Here is a 27,775-nt window from a genome sequence, read left to right as displayed (position 1 = left end):
CCTGTTAAGAAAGTTTCCATGAACGTAATTCCGTCACGTGTATTATGGACACAATTATATGTCTAGTACATCTAGATAATTTACATGTTATGCAGTTTTGAGTTACACTACATTGGGTCAATACATATAGCACAAGTCACATGTGGTACGTACCTAAAATGTAATCGCATGAGGGAAATATAAAGAATAAAATACTGGGAATCTGTTGCTAGGAAATGAACGGCCGGCTCATTTCTAGGAAACGATTTAAAGGAAGAAAACTACGAGTGTGTTGCTAGGAATCGAATGGCCGTAAACCAATATCTTCGCAGCTCATGCTGGGAAACGCTTGAAATATTAAAAACCTGTGAGTATGTTGTTAGGAAAAGAATGGTCCTCAACAAATATCTTCGCAGCTTATTGCTGGGAAACGATTAAAATAAAAAAAACCTGCGAGAGTGTTCCTAGGATTCGAATGGCAGTAAACAAAAATTTTTGCAGCTCATTGCTGGGGAACGATTCAAACAAAAGGAACTGGGAGTCTGATGCTAGCAAACGAATGTTCGTACACAAATATCTTCGCAGCTCATTGCTGGGAAATGATTCGACGAAAAAAACTGTGAGCCTGTATAACTATATGCAAGGTCTTTTGAGTGTAAAAAGGGAAATGTTTATTTAGTTGGCTTACCACCAGAGGGTTTTGATTAGAAAAAAAAGGCGTGGCTATGAAGTACCGGAGGTCGGAGGAAAGCGAGCCTCGAGTGGGAACTTCACTTCCCACTGATTAGCTGAGGTTAAAACATATTAAGTTGAGTTCTTTTGAATGAAACGGAATGGAACAAAGTCCAGGGAGTAATTTTTTTTGTAGTGGTTTTATATATGAAGTTTTTATGTAGAGTATTAGTTGAGTTATTTTAGTAAAAGCACAGCACACTTTGTTCCATTCTGAGATATGTCTTCGAGGACGAAATGAATATTTAAATTGAGTGTTAAATTTGAAATTACTATAATTCCTTTTGGTTAAATAAAGTATCAGGAAGTCGTTGCGACTTAGAAAGAAATACTCATAATATAAAGATTTAATTGTATAAGTTGCTTTCTGTAAATTTTTTCTTGCTTACTTCAATTATTGAATTTCGATTGGAGTTTATATTATTTTTATTACCATTTATGTTGTCTCAAACCCTTCAGGCACGATGTTAAATAAACCTCTTTAGAATCAAGCCATTACGTATTATTCCTCAAAAACTACAATTTTACGGCTTAATCCTTCAACTGCCATATTAATTAAATAGTGGAAGTAAAATAGGATACGTCTTCAAATAAAGGCGGAGAAAATATGGATGTTGAATAGGTTGCTAAGCAACCAGAAAGTCAGAAAACAAGTCGAAATCGAGCAAAAGTTAGTGGAAAGGAGGAATCTATAAATGCTCCAAAAATTTTCAAAGCAAACGTATTAGAGCGTACAATGCAATCAAAGTATAATGTGAATAAAAGTGACTTATACTATATTGGGCACGAAGGCCCATATATTGTTCTTGTTGAAGGCGTGGAACACAATGTTTTTAGCTTTAGTGCTATTATGTTGGTAGTCACTTAAAAGAAGCTAGAATTAAGGTGAATTATATTAAGGCATCGGGTCCTAATCGTGAAAAGGTTTACTTTTTAACATCCAATGATGCAAATGACTTTTACTTGAACAAAGAGTTTCAGAAGAAGTATAATGTAAATGTCAAAATCCGAAGAGTCTTTTACACAGAATGGGACTAATATATGATTTACAGTTACATATACATTTAGAAGAAGTACAAGATGAAGCAGAGGCTGAGAAAAATATTCCAACAATCAAAATGGAAAGAATGAAGAAGATTTACAAGAATTAGGGAATTTGTGTTCAAACCCACCAAATTGATCAGCGTAACGTTTCAATCACAAAGGTTGCCCTCGCATGTAAAGCTACTCAGTAACATATTTCAGGTAGAACCAAAAATAAAATCTGTGATGCAGTGCAGGAATTGTTTCCGATTCTCTCATACAAAGGATGTTTGTAAGTCCAAAGCCAAATGTCCAAGGTGCGGTGATTATGAACATGATGATATATGTGGTGCAGTACCTAAATGCATAAATTGGAAATCAGGAAATCATATTGCAACTGAGAGGTCGTGCATTAAGTGGGAAGAGGAAAGGGAAATTCAGAAGGTGATATCATATGAGGGCTGTTCATATCAAGAAGCTAAGAGAATGGTTAGTTCTAGTAGTTCATTTATGACCGAAAGAAACGATTATTCTTATGCAAACATACTACAAGATTTCCCAGTGTTAAAAACAAGTAAAGCAGAGTCTTCCTTTGTACAAGCTCCAAGTTCAGCAATTACAACAGGTAACAGATATGAGGTGCTGGCCACTCTAAGAGATGAGGAATCAGGGACATCGAGAAACTTATATTCTTGGAAATCATCTCAACCTCAACTTTACAACATGAACAATAATTATGCTGATCGAGGACTTGGAACTATATTTAAAAGTAAAGAAGTAATGATAAATAAAGGTATGCAAAATCTAAAGCCGTGTGACAAACCTAAAATCCAAAACGAACAAGAATACTAAATTCCCAAAGCAGTCCAACGTCAATGACAACAACGGAAAAACTAAAATTAGGGACTAGCGTCCAACAATATGACTCTCAAAAGCAAATAATGATTAGCTTATTACAAGATATGGCGAAACTAACGTCGAATATAACTGTGGAAGATGATCATCAGAGAATTAAAAATATTCTAGTCGATTGTGAAAATATTACTTCACAGTTATTGAAACTAATTGAAGAGCTTGAATCATATGAAGATGCTCAACATTAAATATAATAATCAGTAAGTTATCACATGCAAAATATGTTTTTGTTTGTGCAATGGAATTTATGCTCGTTTCCTTCAAGAAAACTTGAACTCATGAAACTGATAGAAGAGCATCATCCTCTCATTATATGTGTGTGTGAAGTATTTATTTATTTATTTATTCAAAGTTTCAGATACAGCACTTTTAAGGCCATTTTACACTGAAAACTCTAACAAATAACAAGGACAAGTCAAGATGGTTTAAGGTAAAAACAAGAAAAGTTAAATATAAACATAAGGCATAAACAAGGAAACAAACAAAGATTTACATATTCATTTTTAGGGAAGATCGGAAAATGCTTTCAGGGGCAAAAATGTCTATGTTTGTGGGTAGTTTATTGTAGAACTGGGGCAGCCTGTGGAATAGAGCGCGCTGTATAAGGGGGATGGAAGATTTTCTATTGAAATAAAAAAAAATATCACTCAGTACTTAATCAAAAAGGCGGAAAAGGAGTGGGTATATTTGTACATGAAAGTCTGGCATTCCAACCCATATCATTTAATCCCAATTTAGTGATTCTTCGAGAATATCGGATGGAAGTAGTGAGAATACAAGTGCAAATTTTGAATAAAATATTTACCGTTATCTCGATCTATATACCATCTTCCTATACATCGCAAAAAATTGCAGTGAAGCATTTCAGGTCTATGGTTAGTTTATTCAAGACTCCATTAATAATTATTGGAGATTTCAATTGCCACCACCCATTGTGGGGTCGACAGGCAGCAGATAAGTTGGGTGGAAATGTTGTTGAATGGATGGAGGCGGAGCAGTTAACTATAATAAATGATGGTTCACCTACTCATATGTCTAGAAATGGAAGTATCCGTCATCTATAGACTTAACATTAATTTCAGAAAAGTATTGTGCAGACTTTACATGGGAGGCCGATATGGACCTGAGAACAAGCGATCATTATCCATGTTATTTTTATCTGGCTTGCCATTCAACAAACGAAATAATATTAACTATTCGTAAATGGAAAGTATTCAAAGCTAATTGGTCTAATTATACTAAACTTTTAAATATTTATTTCTCAGATGATGATGGATTAAAACCTGATAATATTACATATTAGGAGTTTGTAAAAATCATTTCGGCATCGATAGACTTGAGTTGTCCCAGGGTGATAAAAAGTAGTCAACAACACTTCCCAAAAATATATTGGTGGACAGAAGAGTGCGCTGAAGCAAAACTACATAGAGTCGAATTAGCAAGAATATACTCACGTCAACCAAATCCGGAGAACTGGATAGCATTCAGACGTTCTATGGCCAAATCAAAGAGATTATGCATAAAAGCAAAAATAAAATCATGGAAATTATTTTGTGAAAATTTACACCCTTAGCATGAAATTAGGATATGTGTGGAAAAAGTTTAGGTCGCTGAAAAATCCTCGTACAGCAAATGTGGTCATTTGAAATCACATTGGAAGACTGAATTTATTCAGAAACTCATACCTACAGTGCCAGACGGAGTAACTGAAACACCAAATGAATTATGTAGTTACACATCAAAACTACGTTCGGCGAAAGGTTATGCAACTTCAATTTCAAAAGAGGAAATCTATGAAATCATCGACAATAGTAAAGAATCTGCTCCAGGGATGGATGGAATTACTTATTCAATGATTAATCACCTTCCAGATGTAGCGTTAACGGCGATGTGCACAACTTTTAATAAATTCTTAAATAATGGAAAAGTACCAGAAGATTGGTCCAAACAGTTGATTATTCCAATTTTAAAAACAGGAAAGGACCCTCAAGTAGGTAAATCATATAGACCTATAGTTTTGACGTCAGTTATAGGAAAGATATTTGAGAAACTGATACAAAAAAAAATAGAATGATTTATAGAAAGCCAAAACATATTTCAGTTCGAACAAATAGGATTTCGAAAGGGATTAGGATGCCAGGACGGATTAATCCCTCTTTCCTCTTATATTTTCGACTCACTGAAAAGAAACAGATGTATTAGCTGCATTCTTAGATGTAAGCGCAGCTTATGGTAATGTAGATATTAATATCCTAATCCAAACAATACAACAGCTAAAAATACCTCACAACTATGTTTTGATATTATGGAAATTACTGAGTAAAAGATCTGTATATTTCCACTTTTTTAGTGAAAGTAGAGGACCGTATTCAGCCTGCAAAGGGTTACCTCAGGGAAGTCCTTTAAGTCCTTTGTTATTCAACATATATATGATCAGGATGAAAAGGAAATAAATTCCAACAGTCAATTATCTTCAGTATGCAGATGATATATGTATCTATATGTCCACGACACAAATTCATACTGAGTTTCCTGTTTTAGAGGAACAAATATTGGAAGTGCAAAAGTGGCTTGAAAGTAAAAAAACTCTCGATTTCAATGGAAAAATCTAATATTACAATATTTAATAAAAAGGGAACACCTCCAATAGTTCACTCAATGTCTCGAAAAACAATAATTCCCATTACATCCAGAGTAAAATATTTAGGTGTCATCTTGGATGAAAAACTAACTTGGAAGGACCAAAAATTACCGAAATGACAAGGACAAGGACCAGTTCTAGTCTAGATCGCGTCGATTATTTAAAGGCAGCCTGTGAATACAGTAGAGTGGGTTGTATTTTTGTGAATGATACGTGCTGTGTTGTGTAGTGAACTGAAATGAGGGACATAATTAACAAGCTGTCTATTCGGCTTACGTGTGACGATAAGCTTCAAATCGTTGTGGATTTTTCTTGTATGTCCACTTTATGACAGATAAGCTAATGGGGATCGGACCTACAGTTAAAGTGCTATCCAAACCACCATGTATCGAACTCGGAACCCCTTAGTTTCAAGGCAACGACGTTACCACTGGGCCAACAAAGAGGCACGGAAGTTCAAATCGTAAAAATAGGTAGTAGAGGTTTTATATTTACTATCGTATATAGGCCTACATAAATATTTCACAATATGGACCTCTTATTTATGCAAATAATAATGACATTCTTTCCTTACTGATATAGTGTACATTTCCATATTTTATTTATGAGGTATTAAATCACAATGTCACATCACTTCAACCCCCACCCAAAATGAGCTAAAAAAAACATCCCTACCAGTAAACTTTTGTCCATTCGAACACTATGATATGGTTCGATAGTCCAGGTTTTTAACCCAGTATACGCTACTGTTATACAGATAACTGTTGTGACAATTGTCATCGTTGTTATGTTTCGTCATGTGTCAACTACAACACTCTGAATACTGATGGAAGTGAAAGATCCTCTCATCTCCACTAAGATGTATATTAGATGCTTCCTGAACTCATTCTCATTCAACATACTCCGAGTTGAAGATGAAATTTAGTTTGGAGCTAAGTTGTAAACTCTTGTATTTCGGTGTTTTGCTTAGCATATGGTTATATAATGTTGACTTCCAAAAAAGTCATATCTGTTGCTAGGAAAGGAATGGTCGTAAACAAATATCGTTGCTGCTCATTGCTGGGAAACGATTCAAAGAAAAAACTGGGAGTCTGTTGCTAGGAAACGAATGTTATGAACAATCATCTTTTACAGTAAGTCTTCAAGCTCTCCTGGAGAAGAATGATGAATAAATTCTCTCGGGCTATAGATTATGTCAATTCTGTATCGGTTTTCAAGCTTTCGAGATCTATCGCTACTTTCATCTTCAGGGTAGAAGTCCTCTTCTACTTTTACCCTGAAGATGAGAGTGACGTTAGCTATCGAAAGCTTGGAAACTGTTCTAGAATTGACCTGGTTGATAGCCCGAGAGAATTTATTCATAATCCTCTTCACAGTTAGTTCCTGAGAATCTATTCAAATTAACAAACTTGGAGTGTGTTGAAGGTGGTAAACATTTATGTTTACAGTTCATTTCTAGGAAACTATTCAAATAAGCATATTGGTAATCTGTTTCCAGGAAAAAAAAAGTTTTCAAGAATTATCTTCGCTGCTCGTTTCAGTGTCAAAAAACGCAAGGTTGTTAACGCGTTGTGTGATAAGTGAGACGCACAGTTAGCAGCCTTCGTATTGGCGTGTACTGCTTCACTCAGCACTCTCGATTTCGAAAATATTGTTTGCGGTTAATAAAACCTTTTATATAAATCTTCAAACTACAAAGATACTTGTGAGACTTCCAGATGGACAGAGGAATGGAGAATCAAACCAATCCAAATAAGTGCGTCTCTCTTGTCTTCACAAAGAAAAGAAAACGCGGCCCAATAAAATTAAGACTGGTAAGGAAGAATATTCCCAAGGAAAGCAAAGTTAAATACCTTGGAGTGTTATTGGAAGAATGTTTAACCTTTAAGGAACACCTGAGGAATACCACAAACAAAGGAAACGCAAGAATAGGGCAATTGTACCCACTCTGGGGAAAAAATATTCCAATCCTCTATTTTTGAAATTTTCTGTTCATCGTAGTTTCAAAATCATTGTCCTTTATCAGTTTTCTAATATCAGGCCCATTAAATACATCTTTTAACTTTTCTTCTGAAAGTCCAGTACATTTTCTTTCCAGGCATTGAAAACATTCTCCTTCTTTGACAGAGCTTTGACAAACTGTTTAATTACATTAATGTAAATGAAGAGGAGGAAGCAGGACTTTACTATGATCAACCAGACTTTTCTCGAAGTACATACCGGGTGACAAGAATTAAAGTTATCCAACTCAGAGCCTTCTGTAGCCTGTATGAGGCATTGTAGAACTCTGAAATTTGGTGAATCCACTATGCAGTCCATGGGGAAGAGGATGGTGATAAAAAATACTTCAATTTTCCGCCACCAGGTTGAAATGTAGCGCTGTAATAATGAATATCGAAAAACATAAGTCAGGTGTACAAATCTTTATTGTTGGTTTCTGCCAGTACAGCAGTGTTCAATATGTGTGCCAAAAGTGTGAATGGCCTGTTGGAAGCGTAGCATAGCATGATCGACAGTTGCACGAAGCATGTCCCTGGAAATGGCAGCGACATGCCGGTTTATGCTTGCTTTCAGCTCAGGCAGTGTCTGTACACGTTCCTGGTACACACGATCTTTCAGGTATCCACATAGTCAGAAATCACACGGAGTCAAATCCGGCGAACGGGAAGGCCAAGTATCGGGAAAACCCCTTAAGGTGACACGATCAGGGCCAAAGTTGTCCCGAAGAAGTTCCGTCACTTGTTTACCAATATGCGAGGCTGCTCCATCTTGCATGAAGATTGTGGTCGCTAAACATCCTCGTTCTTGCAAGGCAGGAACCACGTACTGTGCAAGGAGTTGAGCGTAACGTGCACTCGTAATGGAACATCGGACGGACCCAGAATGAAATGAAGACTAAAATTGGTAAACGCTGTAAGTGCCACAAGAATTCAAACACCGTTTTCCACGTTAAACTGTGAAATGAGCCAAGCTTGATAATGTGGTAAACGTGAAAAGTGTCTGTTAGCCCTTTAAGTAGTTTAAAAGGCGTGCAAAAAGGCACTAGTGTGAACGTTCGTACGGGCTGATGTGCTGAACGATGCGATTTCCCAACACTTTCGCTTTTGCCACTTACAACGTTTACCACTTTTAGTCCTCAAATCAGCAGTGAAACCTCACCAGACAGTGACGTAATCAGAATGCAATTGTTGTTGCTGCAACACACAGGGCGGCGAGGCACCCCATATGCGACAGTTCTGTGTGTTTACCGCCCCATCGAGGGTGAAGTGCGCCTCATCTGTTCACAGAATATTCCAAATCTACATTTCGTCCACAGCCATCCTCGCCAGAAATCGAAGAGCAATATCGACGCGTAGAGGCGGATCTTGCGGCTTTAACTGATGAGCCACATGGATCTTAAAGGGGTACCACTGTACAACAGACCGTAGCACTTTGTGAACCGTCGACCATGGCAAGGACAATGAACGTGCCACAGCTCGCGCACTAGTCGCAGAATATCGGGAACAAGAGGTTCTATCCGCCACTGCAACAGCCACTTCGGTGACAACTTCTTCTGCAATCGGCCGGCGGCCCCTTCCTGCTGCAACACCCAGATCTTCAGTCTCTTCAGATTTCTTCATCTGTCTTAGCCCATGCGTCGTCATGGACTCCTTTCGAAGTCCTTTCGCATGACGATAACGTCGCAGTACAGCTGCACTATTACTACCGTTCTGATAAAACAACTTCACCAGCAATGCACGTTCTTTCTCATTTAATGGCATGGTGATCACTTCCGAACTTTTGCTCAGCACTCACGTTAAGTAATTTAGCCGAGTTATTAATTAGAAAGACATTTGTTAGTGGCTGGAAGTTGAGAGAAAATAATCTCTCGGTTATTGCAAGATTGCAAGGTAAAGGCAAATCCATAACCAATTGGAGCAGTTTACGTCATTATTACAACCCATCATTGAAGTACAACGCCACATTTCAACCTGGTGGCGGAAAACTTGAAATATTTTTATCGCCATCCTCTTCCCCATGGTCTGCATAGTGGATTCACCAAATTTCAGAGTTCTACGATGCCTCAAACAGGCTACAGAAGGCTCTGAGTTGGATAACTTTAATTCTGGCCACCCGGTATTTACTCCCATGTTGTAATGAGGCCCTAGGTGACCACACATCTTTTATCCTGTGATGGGCTCTATCCTGGCTATCTCATCCGCACAACAAGCAGGGGTACTTGTGCAAACTACCAGTTGTCCCAGAATCGTTAAAATTACTTTTAGATCACCACATATTGCCAACCCATATTCATTGTATTTTAGTTTTGTGAGAATTACAGATATATTCTCGTAGCTTTCCTCCAGATACACAGAATGACCAACTGGAACGGATCCACACGTACTACAATTATGGATAAGCACTAAGTGCCGCAACCAAAGGCATTGTCCCCCCCCCCCAACCTTGGGGGGAATCTATTCTAGGGTAGGCAAGGGGGGCAAACATTGACGGCCAAGGGCACCTGCAGGGTGGCACAGAGGAGCAATTGCTCCCCACGATTTCAAATGACAAAAAAATACATTATGTAAAATTTTCTTGCAACGTCTGATTTTCTTAATCTTATCATGTTCAAAGCTGTAGGTAGGAGGCGACGGAAGTCGATCCTGAGCGCCGAATGATCTAAATGAAAAAAAGTTGTAAAAGAGAGAATGCCATGGCACCCCCGTGAAATTATTCTGAATTTACATGTACAGTAATTATCGTTACAGGCAATTACATCCACGAACTTATAAATAAAATACTATGTGCTCATTCCCCTGCGTGTGGCCATCTTATAACAACAATCTAAAATCCCACTTGATATTTAGCACGATTTCTTGGTCACTTTCCTGACACTATTTTTAATACTTCTTTAACAATTTAATTGCTTTTGATTTGATTGAAATTTTATTTTTGTTTTTTAGCGTTGTTTTTCTGCCTCTTTTGTATTAAATGAATAATGTTTTCAGTTTGCATAAAAATGGATCTAAAAATTTACTTCCTCGCTTCGCTCGCATTGTGTGATTTTTTTTTCGAAATGCATACTCTTCATTGATTTTTCTTAAATGCATGAATAATTGTTTTTAGGAAAAGGAGCAGCACATTTGAGAGACAATTTATGAGGTGGATGAATTGATTTTGTAATGTATTTAAATAATATGTGTTGTATATATATGTATTAAAGAAACTTTGACTATGTACACAAATTACTGTTAGCATGTTGCCCAGTTCTTTTTTGTTATATGTTCATCTTACGTTTAAGATAAGTCAGGCCAACTTTTATTTTTTTATAAAATATACGCCTTGAAACGGCTTTGCGAATGTATTGACAATTTATTTTCTTAATCAAAGAACATTATTTTTTTAAAAAATACACACACACACAAGAGTATGTTGACATGAGGACTCACAGCATCCATTAGATACCTCTCAGGGTATGGGTAATATCTCTTCATTCGTTATTAAAATTAAATCCAATTCAAGATTTTACTAAGAAAACGAAGTAGTATATTTCACATCTTGCCAAGCAAATTACTTGTATGTATAATTCAGATTGTTTCTGTGAAATTATAATGTCTTACAATGCTTAAGAAGTTTTTATACCACCATCAAAAACTAAATGACAAAATCAAAAACAAAACATAATCCATAATCCATATGGTAACGAGTTTTACAAGATATGTACACATACTGACAAGGCACTATTCTGTCACATCATCAGTAATAGGCCAAAATATTGAATAAACACAGTAATCTCATAACAAATTGCAGAGAATTTTTTTTTTTTAAATATTAATCCTAGGGGAAAGGACGTGTCAGTATTCAAATAAATTATGTTGTGCTTGTTTTTCGTTTAATTGACTCAAGTTAAATCTGATAAGATCTATTTAGAAAGTGGCAAAAGTAAATAATAGTTCTTAAGACCCCTATTCATAAAGTTTCAAGAAGCTAGAATTGTATACAAAAGTGTTTCACCTGGTTCAATTTCTCCTGTTATTTGAGCAATGACGTTGTAAGTGACCACTTTTTCCAGCTGATTGTTTACTTCAATACCAACAGTCCAGTCTTTGTGATCTCCTGAGAATCCAGGACCTAATCGATAAGTGATATTGGAAATTCCTCCAATCCAATCATCGGGAGCTAAAGGCCCGCTGAGCGATCTGAAATGAAAGATTCAAGAGAGATTGTTCAAATTAATTTAAATCTCTTTATACTTTAACATGTAAGTAAAAATTTTCACTTTTCTCTTACTTAATTTGTTTCTTGTTAACAAATTGGTCTCTCTGAATTAATGAACATCATGCAAGACAAAAAGAAATAAGAAACTCTTGTTATACAACTTTAATAATGTTGATGTTTTTTTGTCTTGCATGGACCATCCTGCAACGCACAAAATATACCTAAAGAAGCATCTACTGTCCAAACAATAGTGTCTGGATTTGTCTTTTCTGTAATGAATGGGAATGAGGTATTGGTTTTAGTTTTAGCTGTAATAATTGTGGTTTTAGATTAAACTCTGTACCTTCAGTACATTAATTGTTTACATTATAAGTATGAATGTTTTATTTTTATTTTTTTTATTTTTATTCTTTCTACTACATCAAAGATTTTCAAGAAGTGTAAAGTGTCAATTGTAATATGTTTTTCTTTTTTAAGGGTTTGTTGTAAGAACCGCCCGCGAGGCCGAAACACGCCCTCTCAATAAAGACGATATTATTATTATTATTATTATTATTATTATTATTATTATTATTATTATTATTAATAATAGGTTGCAAGTTGAACAATGGCAAATCGATTAATTTGAAAATATTTTATTGTTGTCCAATTGTAATATTCATTGTTATAATTGACAAGGATATTTTCACAGCAAGTTTTACATCTTAAACTTGCAGAGCACGTGCAACAGTCCTTTAAATGAAATACATTTTGCAATTATATTTTGTTATTTTCTGTTGTGCATAATCTGAAAAGAAATAAGAAACTCCTGTTATACAACTTTAATAATGTTGATGTTTTTTGTCTTGTTACTGGTCACCATGGTGATTGTAGTGTAATGGTGAATATAGTTTCATGTTGAGTGACATTTGTCGATTTTCTTTGCTTAATTATTACAACAAACTGCCTCACACTGGGAACGGTTGCACATGGATACTGAATACATGACACGAAGTTTGTAACAAAAAATACATGATCAAGATAAAGCCATGCAATATGAATTAACTGCAATAATTACAAAAAGGATCTAGAAAACTAAAGTGATTCAAGATTAAAGCAAGACTCAAACCAAGCGTCTCTTAATACTCAATGGTGCCCTTTGGACCAAAATATCTTATGTTGATATAGCATTTACCTAAGAATAATTTTGGCATCGTTATATCCAATAGGTTGGCAGGGTATCTTTGGTAAAAACGCTTCTTCCACTGGGATTCTATACGCACCATCTGTGAGTGAAGAATAAACAGTTTCCTAATTATTTTGCATGTTTCCTCTATAGGTTAATCACATCAATGACGATTAATTATGACTTGGTGATTATACATTCAACTTCTATTGGTCATAAGTTTTATATGTAAAAATGCAATGTGTTCGTATGTGAAGAACTGATCATAAACAAAGAAAAATCTACACATCCTAGAGTAGGTGAAGTGGATACAGTAGTGATTACCACCCGTTTCGCCGAATCCCCTTTCCCCGAATACCCCACATACAAATATCTCACCTAAGCAAAATTTTCGGAGAAATGGGAATTCTCATTTTGCCAAATCTCCTTTCGCCGAATATTCTGAGGCGAGGGAATTATCCCTCTGCCGGGAGATTTCAGGAACTGAAGGGGGAAAATATTTCGACCAAGTCTAAAACTCATTTACATTTTCATTGATGATGAAAGTGAATGTATACTAGGATTAGATATTCGGATAACAGAAACTCGTTGTAAATGCAAAGAATGTTTTGTTTTATTTTATTATAACACCATTCAGCATTGTTTCCATGATTATGAAAAACTAAATATGCTGACCAAGGCAGTAATTTATTTTATTAAAAACATAAACTAAAACGTAACGTTTCAACCTTCTAGCAAGGTCTTCATCAGACTCTGTATCAAGTACAAAAGTTTATTATTAACATCATTTATTATTAGTATTTTTATAATTTTCATAATTTGTTACTGTAAATGTCAACGCAAGAAATCTATTACTTATGACCATGAGTGTACCAACGAATTAGCGTTAAGTGAACTTAAAAATGATTCACCATCCATTGACCAGATTTACGACGACGTTGCATCGATTGTTGAAGTGGTACCATTAAAAACGAGTCACCTGCCAATTCCCCCACCCCTTCCTCCGTCCGTTATTATTCAACCCAGTGTACAAGAAGAAGTTCAAGATTCATCCCGAAATATTTTAGTCACCAAAGACGACGTTTTAGATTTGCCGAAGAACATTGTCTGATGAAAACCTTGCTAGAAGGTTGAAACGTTACGTTTTAGTTTATGTTTTTAATAAAATAAATTACTGCCTTGGTCAGCATATTTAGTTTTTTATTTTATTGTTTTCAAAGAGTAACGACCTTGATTTCTGTGAATTAAATCATAAACATAACATTTTTTCTTTCCAACTCTCACTCTTTTCTGAGAAGAATGTCGGCAAAGAATCTGCTAATTTAATTAATTAGGGGTATGGGCCTCGACCAAGGAAATGCTACCATGTTCCTTGGAACTTATGAATAAAAATGTGAAACGACATTTAAATATTGAAACGGAAATTGTCCCCATTGCTTGAAATATCCTGAGTTCTCAATGATCTCATCAACCAGATACCGTAAGGTATATTTATAAAAACAAGAGGCATCCAATTAATTTTACACCATCCCGTTACAAGCGGGGAGTGAAATAAAAAGATACATTTGTTAGTGAAAATTTTATATTCGCACCCTCCTTTTAATGCAGAGACTTCAATTCTTAAGCAAAAGCATAGTATTTTAAAAATAATCAAATATTTTGGGGGTGAACTCGTCATGAACAACATAATGAAACACGTTAAAAAAATGTGTACTCGCCTGATAGGAACTATGAAATCTGTGGAAAGCAATAAGAAACCAAAAACACTACGCCACTGATAAAATCCGAGGCTGTAAGGGTCGATTAGAAAAGTTAAACAGGTGCGCTTTTGCCTCAAACACCTGAAATTTCGCTGTGGAGGGAAAATTTCCTTCATTCAGAATATTCGGCAAAAGGGAATTGGGCAAAATGGGAATTCCCCTTTCGCCGAAAATTTTACTTAGGTGTGAAATCTGATATAATGCGACTCTGGGCTATTCGGCGAAAGGTGATTCGGCGAAATGGGAAGACACGGCAATAGTCACTACGGAATTGATATATTTTACAATAGCTGAAGACAAGAGTGACAACATATTTCATATCCTCCTCAAAAATTATTAGTTTGGCATTTCCTCTTGTATTTACTAAGTATCGTTGTTTTCAAAACATTTTCCCCACTCAAATATTCTCCAAGATACCGTGACTGAGTTGAGATAAATCAAAGAAAAGCAAGAATTTTCAAGCATTTTAAAAACTTATTTCTTATATCGCATTTTATCGAGCAGGCGAATTCTGGAAAAGCTCTCAGCTTCCGGGGGCCAACGTCATCCTGATCTATGTGGACTAAACTTCCGACAGCTAAATCCATTATCAGGAAATGAATGAAGAACCCTATCTTTCCAGTATACCTCGCGGATAACCGGAGTGAGAGAATATCTTCTCCCCTAATCTATAGGAAACCTCCAAAGAGTGTCTTGTTTTTCCAACTTACCTATAGATGGCCAATAAGGAGTAAGAGCATCTCCTTGAACCACTAAGCTTCCACGCTGAATACCGCTACCTGGAAGCCAGAGGGTATTGGGGTATAGATTGGCTTGCTGAGTTCCTTTTTGGGCCACGTCCATGGGGTCAGAGAATAGTATTATACCAACAGCTTCCCTTTCTTGTGCATGTTGAACCTACCAATCGCAATCTTTAATTAATGGAGAGCAAACGCAAAGCAAATTGACGTATTTTTTAAAATATTCTCTGAACTTGAATCACAGTATACTGTCAACACTATTTACAGTATACATGTTAAACTTTACTATTAAAATCTGAAACTTTCAAGTAAAAGTAAATCAAGATCTCTCGCAATGCAAAAAAAAAAACTAAAACTTAGCTACATGTTTACTGCCAGCTTCGTTGAATATATTTTTTTCAGGTCAGGTAGACCTATTATAATATATGCAGTTAGTATCTTTGTGGTTAATTAAAGAAATTTGATTCCCTCAAAACTTAAAACAATTACAGGTATATTTCTTCATGCATGAAACTCTTTTTTGCTGCATAGATATAAAAAAAAAACTTGCCTTGTTTCCTCTGAAAATTTTTCCATATCTTGAAATGCATATCATTCCTGTCACATTGATTTTCAATTCTTCCAACTTTTCGAAATCTTCTATGCGGCCATAATTAACATAAACTAAATCACCCCTCACAGAGCCTGAAATCAATCCAATAACAAATCAAGTTGCACCAGAGTAAAAATATAAGTAAGATTATACGCTTAATGGTAAATCAAAGTTATAATTATTACTGAATAGTCTAAACGAAATCAGTATTGACGTAGACAAATCTCCGAGCATATCATTTGAAGCATTTCATTAAAAAAGCAAGCTCTGAATTTACATGTATAGTAATTATCATTACAGGCAATTACATGGATAGCTTAATTCAATAATAAGGTACAGAGTAAAGACAGAAATTAGTTGTTTTATACCAGGAACTTATAAATAAAATACTCTGTGTTCATTCCCCTGCGTGTGGCCTTCTTATAACAGCAATCTAAAATCCCACTTGATATTTAAGACGGTTTCTTGGTCACTTTCCTGACACTATTTTTAATACTTTTTTAACAATTCAACTGCTTTGATTTGATTGAATTTTAATTTTTGTTTTTTAGCGTCGTTTTTCTGCCTCTTTTGGATAATCACGACGAGAGGATGGGTGATGATATGATGAAATTGATGAAGGGGTACATACAAAGAACACCCATGACCAGGCCGAGATTAGAACTCAGGACCCCTGACGTCGTAGCGCGCTGTGCTAACAACTCCGAACAAGGCAATTACGTGTAGTCGTTAGCTGGTAGTAAGTATATATAGTTTCACCAGTTTATTCCAATGTTTATGATTGATCAGTTTGAATAATATAACTAGGAAAACATCATTGCGATAAATAACACATAACGAAGAAGATTGATTGATTGGTAAGGTTTATTTTACTTCGCTTTTCTGCCACTTTTGTCTACTCGCGAAGTTGAGGATGATTGATGATTGGACACACACAAAGAACACGCATGCCCAGGCCAGGATTCGAACCCAGGACCTCTGGCGTCATCGCCATGTGCATAGTGCAAGAAGAACGTGTTGTGGATCAACTTTGTCCGTGCGTTGAAAGGTTTCAAGATCGTTTGCCACTTATTCAATATGAACTCTCAACTTGACGGGTACTGGCATTAAATGGGTTTCAAGGACCTTGGAGGGGCTGTTCATTTGGTGCATAGAAAGGATATGAAAGGCACGCGTGGCCTGTGTTCTTTATATGTATCGCTACTGACGTCGTTTAGTGTATTCGATTAAGTAGTGTCAGATTTTGTTGATGGATCATCTTTATTACTTCGGTAAGTTTAAGCAAATGAAAATTTTTCAATAAAATTGCTTAATATAATTGCAAATTAACGAACTCATTACTAATTGGGATGTAACTCCAGTTTAAGCATGATCAAGGATAGATTGCATTAAGAACAGAACAAAACCAGAACAGTGTGACTCAAAAAAGTTCTTCCGTACCTTCTAGTGAGTTTGTAATTAAGTATAGCCAAGGAAATGGTCGTTGTTATGGAATCATAACTCTATAAATCATACTCTAAAACTTCTATAATTTATATTCCTTTTGGCATACAAACCAGATAACGGTACAGTGATGGACACTTGTGGTTTGTAATAATCCCATTGACTTTCAATGTAATCATTTGAGGATGAGTACAAGGGTACAATTCGAATCTAACATTTAAGAGGTACTATACCCCCTCCCTCAAATTTTGGCGGTACAAATGTGCAGCTGGTAGTAATGCCATGTTTTGCTTAAAAGTAACTCACTTCTTACTTCCGAATAAGTTACAAAAATCATTCTAGTTTGCACTCAGAATGAGTTTAAGAATTTGAGAAAAAAATTCTTATGGACATGTTACGTGTTTTTATGTTTCGTATTCCCATAGACTTTATGAATGTCACTTTTCTGATGCTGAAACAACATATATGATTAACCAGACAGAAGAAAGTTACGCACAATAAAACTGTCTGTCAATATAGATTCTGAATGTTACTAACCGTTGGGTGAAAAAGCATTAAATGCATGAACCGCATCTTCAGAAAATTCTCCTTTTACGAGTTCCTTTTCCATATATGCTGAAGTGAACATCACAGAACCATTTTTCGCCATGAGCTGAACCTAAAGTGCAAATTATTATTTAGTTTCAAGCAGGAAATCGAAATATCTAACCAAACTACTAAAGCATATGAAGATCATAAGTAGGGCCCGGGACTTTATGTCCTATAAAACTGTAAAATATGTATGTAATTATGTCATATAAATTGGAAAATATGTCATGAAAAATTACTAATATGTCAGAAAAATGCAGAAATATTCCCAGTAAAGTCAAAAATATGTACAATAGTACTCTCGAATTTCTCCCATACCTGATAGAGTAGAATAGGGGCTGCAATGTACCGAATGTTATTTTTACTTTTGACTGATTTTTGTGAAAAGCGAAAAAGGCAAAGAAATGAGAACGAAACTTCTTTACTTCCCGTGCAACAATGAGAGAGAACATTTTTCCTCAATAATGTTTGCATGGCTATCAATTATATCGGCGGGATAATAAAAAGTGGGGTATTATTGTTCTGTACTAAGAAAAGACGGCTCCTTTCTTCCTCCGTCGACAATATGAACTAACCGTTGTGCTAAAGCTACGAAGAAAAAAATATGAAATAACCGATTATGTGCGAGAGAATTACGAAATTATACAGAAATATGTCTTATTACAACAAAATTGAAGAAATATGTTGTAAAAACGCGAAATTGGTGAATATGTCAAAATATGCTTTGTCAAGTTTGTCTATTTCGGCTGATTTTCATCAGATATGTAAAGATCTCACCCCAATATTAGATCCGAAGCCAAATGAAAAATATGTTATAAGTCCCGAGCCCTAATCATAAGTATTTGTTACTGTAAATGTAGAATTGATTTCTAATATATGGTGCTTACTTTTACGTACTTGAAAATATATTATAAAATATATATTTAAAGCTCACCTTATTAGGGTTCTTCTTGTCAGGATATGATAGCAAAATATTGTATGGCACCAAAGTAACATTTTCCAAACCTTGGTCTGTCCATGTGTCATGAATATATTTTGCTACTTCATAGTCTCGGGGAGTTCCTGCCAACCTTGGTTTCTGGGTTAAAATCCTAAAATAATTAAATGTTTTATGAAAAGACACTCTTTACTATTATGAACATAATGACTTTTCAATTATTATTTATTAAAAGTTATGGAGAAAAACTTAAATCGATTAGAGGGCGTGGGGAGTCAGTTGTATCCCCCCCTCCTTCGTGCCACTTGTCTACCAAGAGAATATAAACTGTTTTTTTCCCACATCACTTTATTTATTATAGGATAGTTGGTAGTTGATAATGGCTCGTTGCAAGAACTCTAGAATTTAAAATTGTAGCATTGGAAAAGAAAAAGTTTTCTCTCTCCCTCCTTGATCTCACACATACATAAAGAATATGTCTCACCTTTGTATTGACACTATGTCTGTGTAATTTATGTATGTTCATATAACAGTTGGGCTGAAAAGTTCGTAGGCTAACATAGTAAAAAATATTTTTTTGACAAAATTCGATTTTATTATTCAATATAGTTGCCTTTGAGGGCGATACAACGATTATAGCGGTCATACAATTTTTCAATGCTTTTTTTATAGTACGATTTCTCTTTAGCCTCAAAATAGGCCTCAGTTTCTTCGATTACCTCTTCATCAGTGCTAAATTTCTTTCCAGCGAGCATTCTTTTAAGGTCTGCAAACAGGAAAAATTCACTGGGGGCCAGATCTGGAGAATATGGTGGATGGGGAAGCAATTCGTAGTCTAATTCATATAATTTTGCCATCGTTTTCATTGATTTGTGACACGGTGCATTGTCTTGATGAAACAGCACTTTTTTCTTCTTCAAATGGGGCCGTTTTTTCGTGATTTCATCCTTTAAACGCTCCAACAACGCTATGTAATAATCGCTGTTGATGGTCTGGCCCTTTTTGAGGTAATCGATGAATATAATACCATGCGCATCCCATAATACTGATGCCATAACCTTGCCAGCCGACTGTTGCGTCTTTCCACGCTTTGGATTCGGTTCATCACGTGCAGTCCACTCGGCTGACTGTCGATTGGACTCTGGAGTGTAGTTATGGAGCCATGTTTCATCCATTGTAATATATCGACGGAAAAATTCGTGTTTATTACGGTTGAATATCGCTAAACATTGCTCCGAATCATCAAAACGTTGTTGCTTTTGATCGATTGTGAGCACGCGCGGCACCCATTTTGCACACAGCTTTCGCATGTTCAAATATTCATGCACAATATGTCCAACACGTTCCTTTGATATTTTTAAAGTCTCAGCTATCTCGATCAACTTCACTTTACGATCATTTAAAATTATTTTGTGGACTTTTTTGATGTTTTCGTCGGTAACAGCCTCTTTGGGGCGTCCACTACGTGCATCGTCTTCGATGCTCATTTCGCCTCGTTTAAATTTAGCAAACCACTTCTCAACGGTTGATTTTCCTGGTGCAGAGTCCGAATAATGTTTATCAAGCCAAGCCTTGGCTTCAACAGTATTTTTTTTCGCCAAAAAGCAATGCTTTATTAACACACGAAATTCTTTTTTTATCCATTTTTTCACAATAACAAAAGCTGCTTCACTCACAATGCTATATCTCACGAACTAATTATCCGGCAGCTGTGAAATTTATACACGTATCTTTTGAAGGTTAGTACTAAGTAAAAATCACATGGATTTAATTCTAGTAACGCCATCTATGAGTCAGCCTACGAACTTTTCAGCCCAACTGTTAAGAATACCAAAACATTAAGACTAACTAAATGTTTATCTCATAGTGATAAGAGGTTTATATTCTTCTAAAGACAAGATGATTTCATGAATTCATATGCGGCCAAAATATTTTGAAATTATGAAATTTAATTATTACCTTAACAACATGAAAGTCTTTACTAGTCCTCTAAGTAGTCTGCTATCATGTTTTGAAGTAGCCTCTACCGTGATAAACTAAATGAACAATGACCAGTAAGGAAAGCCGTTATTCTAGGTGTGTCTTGTTTGTAAAGTTAAGAAAGGTCCCACACAAAAGAGACGCGTGGCACGCCACTTATATCGTGTCATTTTAGTGTCAAAGTTCATAAGTCTTCCAAGTCTTCCCTTACTTGTTACTCTATTCCCTACATACCTTAGGTTTTCATAGATCCTTTCTCTGTCTATTTTCTGCAGCAATTCTTTCGCTCGGTCATCTACGGAAGACTCTTTGGTCAGGTGTTTCACAATTCGCAAGAGCTCCGAATCATGCCCTGAGAGTCCATTCACAGAGAATCCTATGATGAACCCAAGAACAAGGGCGATTGCTGACATTCCCAAGGTGACGGTGATCCTCGTGGAAGTCAGGAACTTTCCTCTAGCATCTTTGAATTTATAAAATGTTCAAATGAATCATGGTTAAGCCATAATCGACACCACAACACAATACATGCAAAATTATAAAGTACTACATATTATGCCTTATGATGTTAAGACCACAGAAGACTGATTGATTGATTTGCTTTTATTTTACTTCGCTGCCACTTTTGGCTAATCACGAACATGAGGATTAATGATGATAAGATGTGATGGGTGAAGGGACATTAGAATAGAATGGGTCTTTATTTAAGCACGCGTGTTTCTGCCTTATGGGACGTTCTTACAACCAATCCTTGTCACAGATAAAATGAAGTAATAAAAACAAATTGATTGATTGATTGAATTGGTGTTATAAGTCCACTTTATACACAGTAAGGCTAATTGGGACTGGACCTACAGTTTAAAGTGGGATCCGAACCACTATGTGCCTCGCTTGATTACAAGGCGACAACGCTACCACTGCACCATCGGGGAGGCCCTAATAAAAACAAAGAAAGAAAAAAATATATTTATCATGATAATACAATAAAGATAATACAAAGATTGTACAATGATAGAATAATACATTGAATCATTAGTATGTATGCTGTGAAGTAAAGATAAATAATAAGTCATTGGTAGTGCATTAGGGAAGGGGATAGGTATGTGTTATATGATGTGTAAGTGCAGGTGCAATTATTAAGATTGATATAGGTTAATGTAGTTGTTGGGACATTATATGTTCAACATAAAAACATATACGTTCAACATAACACGAGCCCCACAGAGAAATTTACAGGCTGCTGAGACCAGATTCCAGAGCCTCGTTAGTCTGCAAACTGCAGTCCAGGGTCTACTACGGGGAAGGAAAGTTGGCATTTCGGTGTCTTCAAGAAGGGCCACCCCTTACACCCATTATCATATCAGTCAAGAATGTTATCAGTTTCAAGAAGTAGGTAATAGGCATTTTAAAGTATGAAATATAATACAAGAAAAAGATATGGTTTTTCAAAGAGTAAAATTATTCCTAAGAAGGCATGACAAAGTTCAAACAGGACATGTCTCTTATAACTATATCAAAAGCTCTATAACACTTAAACGTGGAATTATAATTGATGAAGACCGCGTGTCGTAGAGAAGCTCTGAAGACCTAACATTCGTTTCATCTGCAGTCACACACTTGAGTTCCAAAATGATAGTGACATGAGATCTTAGATTGAAAACTTTCCCAGGTCGCACCTAGTCGATAATCCGCGGATCATTCCTCATCCTTCTGTTGTATGTGGCGTTAAGAATGTACGTAAATGGACTGTACCGTATATAATATCTTGGAAGTTGGAAGATTTGTTATAGTAATGGATAGGTTTTTGTTTTTAATGTAGCGTTTGTTGTAAAAGCTTAGTGAGATTATAAGTTGCGGAATAAATAAAGCATGTTATGTGGAATTTATCAATTGGAAGCGAACTCAACACCGTAAGTATAATCTGCGTGTGTTTGGATACGCAACACCTTCGTAATCAGGAAAGCTTGAAGACCGGTTATGAAATGAAAATTGCTTTCCGTGAACTATAAATAGGAAGATGTTTATATTTAATAAGAGAAAAACATCTGTAGAATGTAATAAGTTTGCAAACAGGTTGGTTACAAGAATGTAAACTGTTTCAACAGAAACAAAGGGTATAGTCAAAATGAAGTCACAGAACATCTCAATTAACTTTTAGAACTTTAAAGCCATTTTCATATTACTCTACAATTGTTGCCATAAAAGTATACATTTATTTTTTATCGATGCAGATCCACAACAATTTAATAATCGCATTTTCTCTCTATCTTCGCTCAGCATGTTAACATGATTAGAACCCATGCTTGTAGCATGGACAACAGTTATACTACATCCTTATTTTTATGTCCTCTTTATGCATAGATAGGCTAATGGGAACTGGACGTACCGTTTAAAGTGGGATCTGAACTATTTGACTCCACCGGGTATCGAATCCGTGACCCCTTCATTACAAGGTAAAGACGTTACCTCTATGGCATAGGGGAGGCACACACTTTTTTTCGTGCTTGACATTATTAGGTTCGAAAATTCACTGGGCTAGGCTAGTAATGATATTTTCATTCACAGCAAAGCCCAAGTTTATGCTTTTCACATTTTGATACTGATTATGATGCTACAATGCTTCCTTTCATGGTTGGACAAAAAGAATAGGCAATTAAACTTAATTTTAACAATTTTGGAGCTGCGTTTACGCCACGTGAACACTAATCAGTGACAAGCAACACCATAATTGCATTTAGTAAAGTATGTGTATAAGTAAGTTTGACAATTTATTTGGAAATCAATTTGCCCCAAGGCCTTCTTTCCGAGGCCTTTCACATGAACCATATGTATCTCGAAACGTCACATGATTTACTAGAACAGTGAAATTGTCAAATCAGAGGCAAATTAATTCTCTAAAAAATATATTGTAAAAGAACCTAAGATAGTATTTGATGCAGTTTCTAGGCAGCAGTGGGATAAGCGGATGTCTCCAGATTTCGTCACCCAAATGTTTCAGGTTCGAGTCCAGGTCTGGCCTTGAGCGTTCTTGAGCGTCGTTTACTCACCATTCATCCTCATCGTCGCGATTAACGAAAGGTGGTAAAAAACGACGTGTAATAAGAAAAGGGCAAGAAACAGACCTCAAAAAAGCAAAGGCATTATTTTTTAATTTTACCTCAATTGAAAATTGATTGCACTCTTCGGACCGTCTAGAGGAGCTATCACCCCAAAATTGTTCCGCCCATATGTATGGGGAAAGGTGGTATGTCCCCTTGAAATGAATGTCAGCCTAAAATTATATATTTCGCACACATAATTTCATTTCAGTCACAGAAGTTGTCATTAATTATTATGAGACAACATGGGCGCCGGGAGAGGGAGTCGAACCGGTCTATTGAGCCACTCTGGAAACTGGCATAGTCCAAGTTACAAAAAATCAGAAATCTTGTAATTTTTATTGTTAACAGAAACAAAGTTCAGTTCGTTAGTATTCTAACAGCATAAGGAAGTAAAAAATACGTTAAATAAAAAAATAGTATAATAGCATGTTTTCATTTAACCAAAGAATAAAGAATTCAGGATTTTATATTCCAAAATTTAGAGTTTTATGTGAAAGGCCACACAAACACTGTGACTAAAATTTGCTCCTAAGTTGTAGAACTTTGTCAACGAGATGTGTAAAAGTTAATAACAAATTTAGCAATATAGAATAACTATTCATTTCAGGACAACTAACTGTATGAATCGTAAGAAAATAGTGGAAAATAGTTGTGCTGGATGTTCACTTATCTGGTGGATCGAGTAGAAAGGTCTCCTCAAGCACACAATAATAATAATAATAATAATAATAATAATAAAACTTTTGGAACGAAATTGGTTTATTATTATTTATATCTTATTTTATGATAAAATAATAATCACAAGCAAAATTATAATTGTTCTTGTTATTATTCTACTATTCCATGTCAATGGGCTGACTGCCTCTGCAAAAATTCTTTCCGTAATTGAAAGCTCGACTGGCACACTTCTAAATGAAGCATTGTCTTTTGATGAAGTAGAACTGTTTTGGAACGGAATGCCTTACACCCCACCCCCCAGTAAAAATACAAACTATTTTCGTGCCTCTCATGCCATACCACCATAATATTACAACGGAAGTATCGCATCTATTTAACTATACGAAGTATTTCAACGATTCGCCTTTAGGACGAACCGAACAGGTTGTATTAATGGTGTAGCATTCCCTTTCGTTCGTATGAAAGCAATCACTCATGCGTCATCTCCCTTGTTCTTTCAAGACAATAGAGCATTACTGGAATGCAGTAGAAGCTATTGCAATGCGTTATCAAAGGGGTCAAGCGATAAAACACATCATGCGTGAATCACCCGTTCGTGACTTGCGACAAACAACTTACCCCTGCCGTCCATGCTTGCAAATATCACTGCTGAAGATCCTGGGTTGGTAAATGGAACTGTAGTCTCATAACTCCATAGTGGACAAGAGATGGCGCTGAGGATGAGAACCAGACGAGGACATTTCCCGGTCCGCCTGGTGTCTGCTGCCCCAGAGAGATTATGGTCACTGGATCAAGGCCGAAGGTTATCTGGGAGCTCTGAAGGCTTTCACGCTCTTTACAAACGGAGATTCGTCCAGCGGCGCAAATACATTGCACAATGCCTGGCCGAACTGAGCTCGTGATCAATAGTGGCTGCATATACACGCTTATTTACATTGTATGTCTTGGGTCCGTTCGGTGGCCTAGAGCGTTGTCGACCTCCGTGGCGAAGTGGTTAGCAGAGCGCGCTACAACGCCAGGGGTTCTGGGTTCGAGTCCCGGGTAAGGCATGGGTATTTGTGTTCGTCCAGTTGATAAGAAACAAAGAAAAATGTAAGAATTGAAAAGTGTAAAAGTGAGAAAAAGAGTGAATGGTGGGAGATTCCTCCGTGTAGGGGGTATTTCCTTTATAAAAAAAAAAAAAAAGAGCGTTAAGTTGTCGCGTGCTACGGAAGTCCTCAAGTTCGAACCCAGGCTTGGTTATTTGTGAGTGTCCCTTCATCGTTTTCGTCTGATCGTCACCAGTCAGCCGACCTCCATGGCAGAATGGTTAGCATAGAGCGCTACAACGCCAGGAGTTCCGGATTCGAATCCCGGCCTGGGCACGGATGTTTTTTGTGAGTGTCCTTTCATCTGTTTCAACATATGAGGCGCTGAACGAGAGAACCGCCACGTGCGGTTTAATCTATTCTCTCCTAAGACTGCACACTGACACTCCCCACATTCTGATCGCCAATACACGCTTGTGGAGCCAACCCACAACGCTACTTTAGCGAAAATATCAATAGAACATGAGGCACATGCATTCCACCATAAAACTCAATTTTCATAGGTTTGTGGCTTGGCACCTCTCTCGTTCAACGCCTCGTATCATCACTCATCCTCATCTTCACGATTAGCCAAAAGTGGCAGAAAGAAAAGCGAAGTAAAATAAAGCAAATCAATCAATCAATCGTCACCTGTCCTCATCATTGTCATTAGTCAAAAAAGTGGCAGAAAGTGACCACTAGCGTACACAGAGGGGGGCTGATTGGACTATAGCCCTCTCCAAAATTCTGAATCTTACTTACTTACTTGTTCCGATCCTCTTCTACCGATTGGTGTCGAGGTTTTGTAGAGAGCTCGCCATCTGTCACGATCTTCTGCCAACTTCCTTCCTTCACTCCACGAGATGTTCCTCCTGCTCAGGATATCCTTCATTCCCTCATTCCATGTCCTACGTGGTCTTCCTTTCGGTCTCTTTACACCCAATCCTCTCATTCTTGCTTCCCATACCTGTTTAGATATCCGATGTTCAGGCATTCTGCTGAGGTGTCCAAACCATCTGAGTTGTGCTTATTAGCCTAAAATTCTGAATCAACATTTTCAAATAAAAGCAGGGAAGAAGTAGGGAAAACCCAGGGCGGTAAATGCATACCTTTCTTAAAATGACCCACAATTGCAATTTTTGAGAGCGGAAAGATCTAGAAATACGAAACGTCATACTGTGTACCCCCCTAAAGAGCATCTATATACTATTCACCTATACAATTCCAGCCTCTCCTGAAAACAAATTCTGGGTACGCCAGTGAAAGTGATGCTAAATAGCAAAAATACAAACAGGTTTTACTGGAAACGATACGTTTTCTTCCTTGATTCGCACTGAGTTCATGGCAAGATGTAAGGGCTGACCTCTCTTCCATGTAGCTATACACCCTGAACTGAATTTTTCATACTGGACTTACAGTTAGCGAGTGGGACTCGTGTTGTGTAGTCCATATGTTTGTGAGTCCCTTCACCCATCTAATTTAATCAATATTCATCCTCGTCTTCGTGATAAGCCAAAACTGGCAGAAAGACGTAGTAAAATTAATCAAAAAAATCAATCAAGCATAGAGAATCAGTGACCTTCTTAATCCCTTTCTAGTATCCTAAGGAGTCCTCGGGTTCATATTTGGAAGGTCGTGGATTAAAACTAGGGATGGGTGGAGAAACGTAGCTATCAGCGTAACGAGCGAGGGAATAGCTTTGGTGCATGCATTCTTTGTGTTGGTGAATTGTGATTAGTTGTTACAACTCGTAAGAAACTTTTCGAATTGAAAGAAATACAATTTTCCAGAACCCGCTTCCCAATCAGCATTACACTTGCAACCATCGGCCCTATTTTGCCAGCAAAAGGGCAATGCAAATAAACATTTTAATGTAAGTCTATAACAACCTACAAAAATAACATTGACGATTTTTCATATATCGATTTGTAACTTGCATGAATGAATAAGTTGTTTGTGGAGAGAGGCAGGCTCCAGAAGCATCATTTGATAATTTTTGTTTTGTAACCATTGGTGAAAAGCTAACTCACATTAGTAGTTGACTCACATTTACCATATTTGCCGGCGTATAAGATGTGCCCCCTTTTTTGTACACATTTTTTAGGAACAAGCTTTATCACTGAATTTATAATTAACTATTTCAAATATAAAGTAATATCTAGGTCTACTTTCAAAAAATAATTTACCTAATCTAACTAGGAAAGAATACACATTTTAATTCTCTTCTTCAAAACCC

At 36.5% G+C, this 27,775-nt stretch overlaps 1 protein-coding gene across 1 annotated transcript in view; it reads right to left on the bottom strand.

Annotated features, from left to right (window-relative positions):
• The window catches only part of LOC145978533 (N-acetylated-alpha-linked acidic dipeptidase 2-like), a 59,534-nt gene extending 34,305 nt beyond the window's left edge, over nucleotides 1–25,229 (bottom strand). The window contains exons 1-8 of the mRNA XM_083111185.1: nucleotides 25,091–25,229; nucleotides 20,928–21,156; nucleotides 18,711–18,867; nucleotides 17,726–17,846; nucleotides 15,704–15,837; nucleotides 15,124–15,310; nucleotides 12,663–12,753; nucleotides 11,285–11,469 (exon numbers count right to left, since the gene is read on the bottom strand). Coding sequence (XP_082967311.1) covers nucleotides 11,285–11,469; nucleotides 12,663–12,753; nucleotides 15,124–15,310; nucleotides 15,704–15,837; nucleotides 17,726–17,846; nucleotides 18,711–18,867; nucleotides 20,928–21,156; nucleotides 25,091–25,103 — 1,117 coding nt within the window. The 5' untranslated portion in view covers nucleotides 25,104–25,229. The remainder of the gene's footprint in view (nucleotides 1–11,284; nucleotides 11,470–12,662; nucleotides 12,754–15,123; nucleotides 15,311–15,703; nucleotides 15,838–17,725; nucleotides 17,847–18,710; nucleotides 18,868–20,927; nucleotides 21,157–25,090) is intronic.
• Between the last annotated feature and the right edge of the window lie 2,546 nt (nucleotides 25,230–27,775).

Source organism: Lepisma saccharinum, chromosome 25, assembly GCF_977018435.1.
Source record: "Lepisma saccharinum chromosome 25, izLepSacc3.1, whole genome shotgun sequence".
Taxonomy (NCBI): Eukaryota; Metazoa; Arthropoda; class Insecta; order Zygentoma; family Lepismatidae; genus Lepisma; species Lepisma saccharinum.
This window is presented reverse-complemented; position numbering and strand designations above follow the sequence as displayed.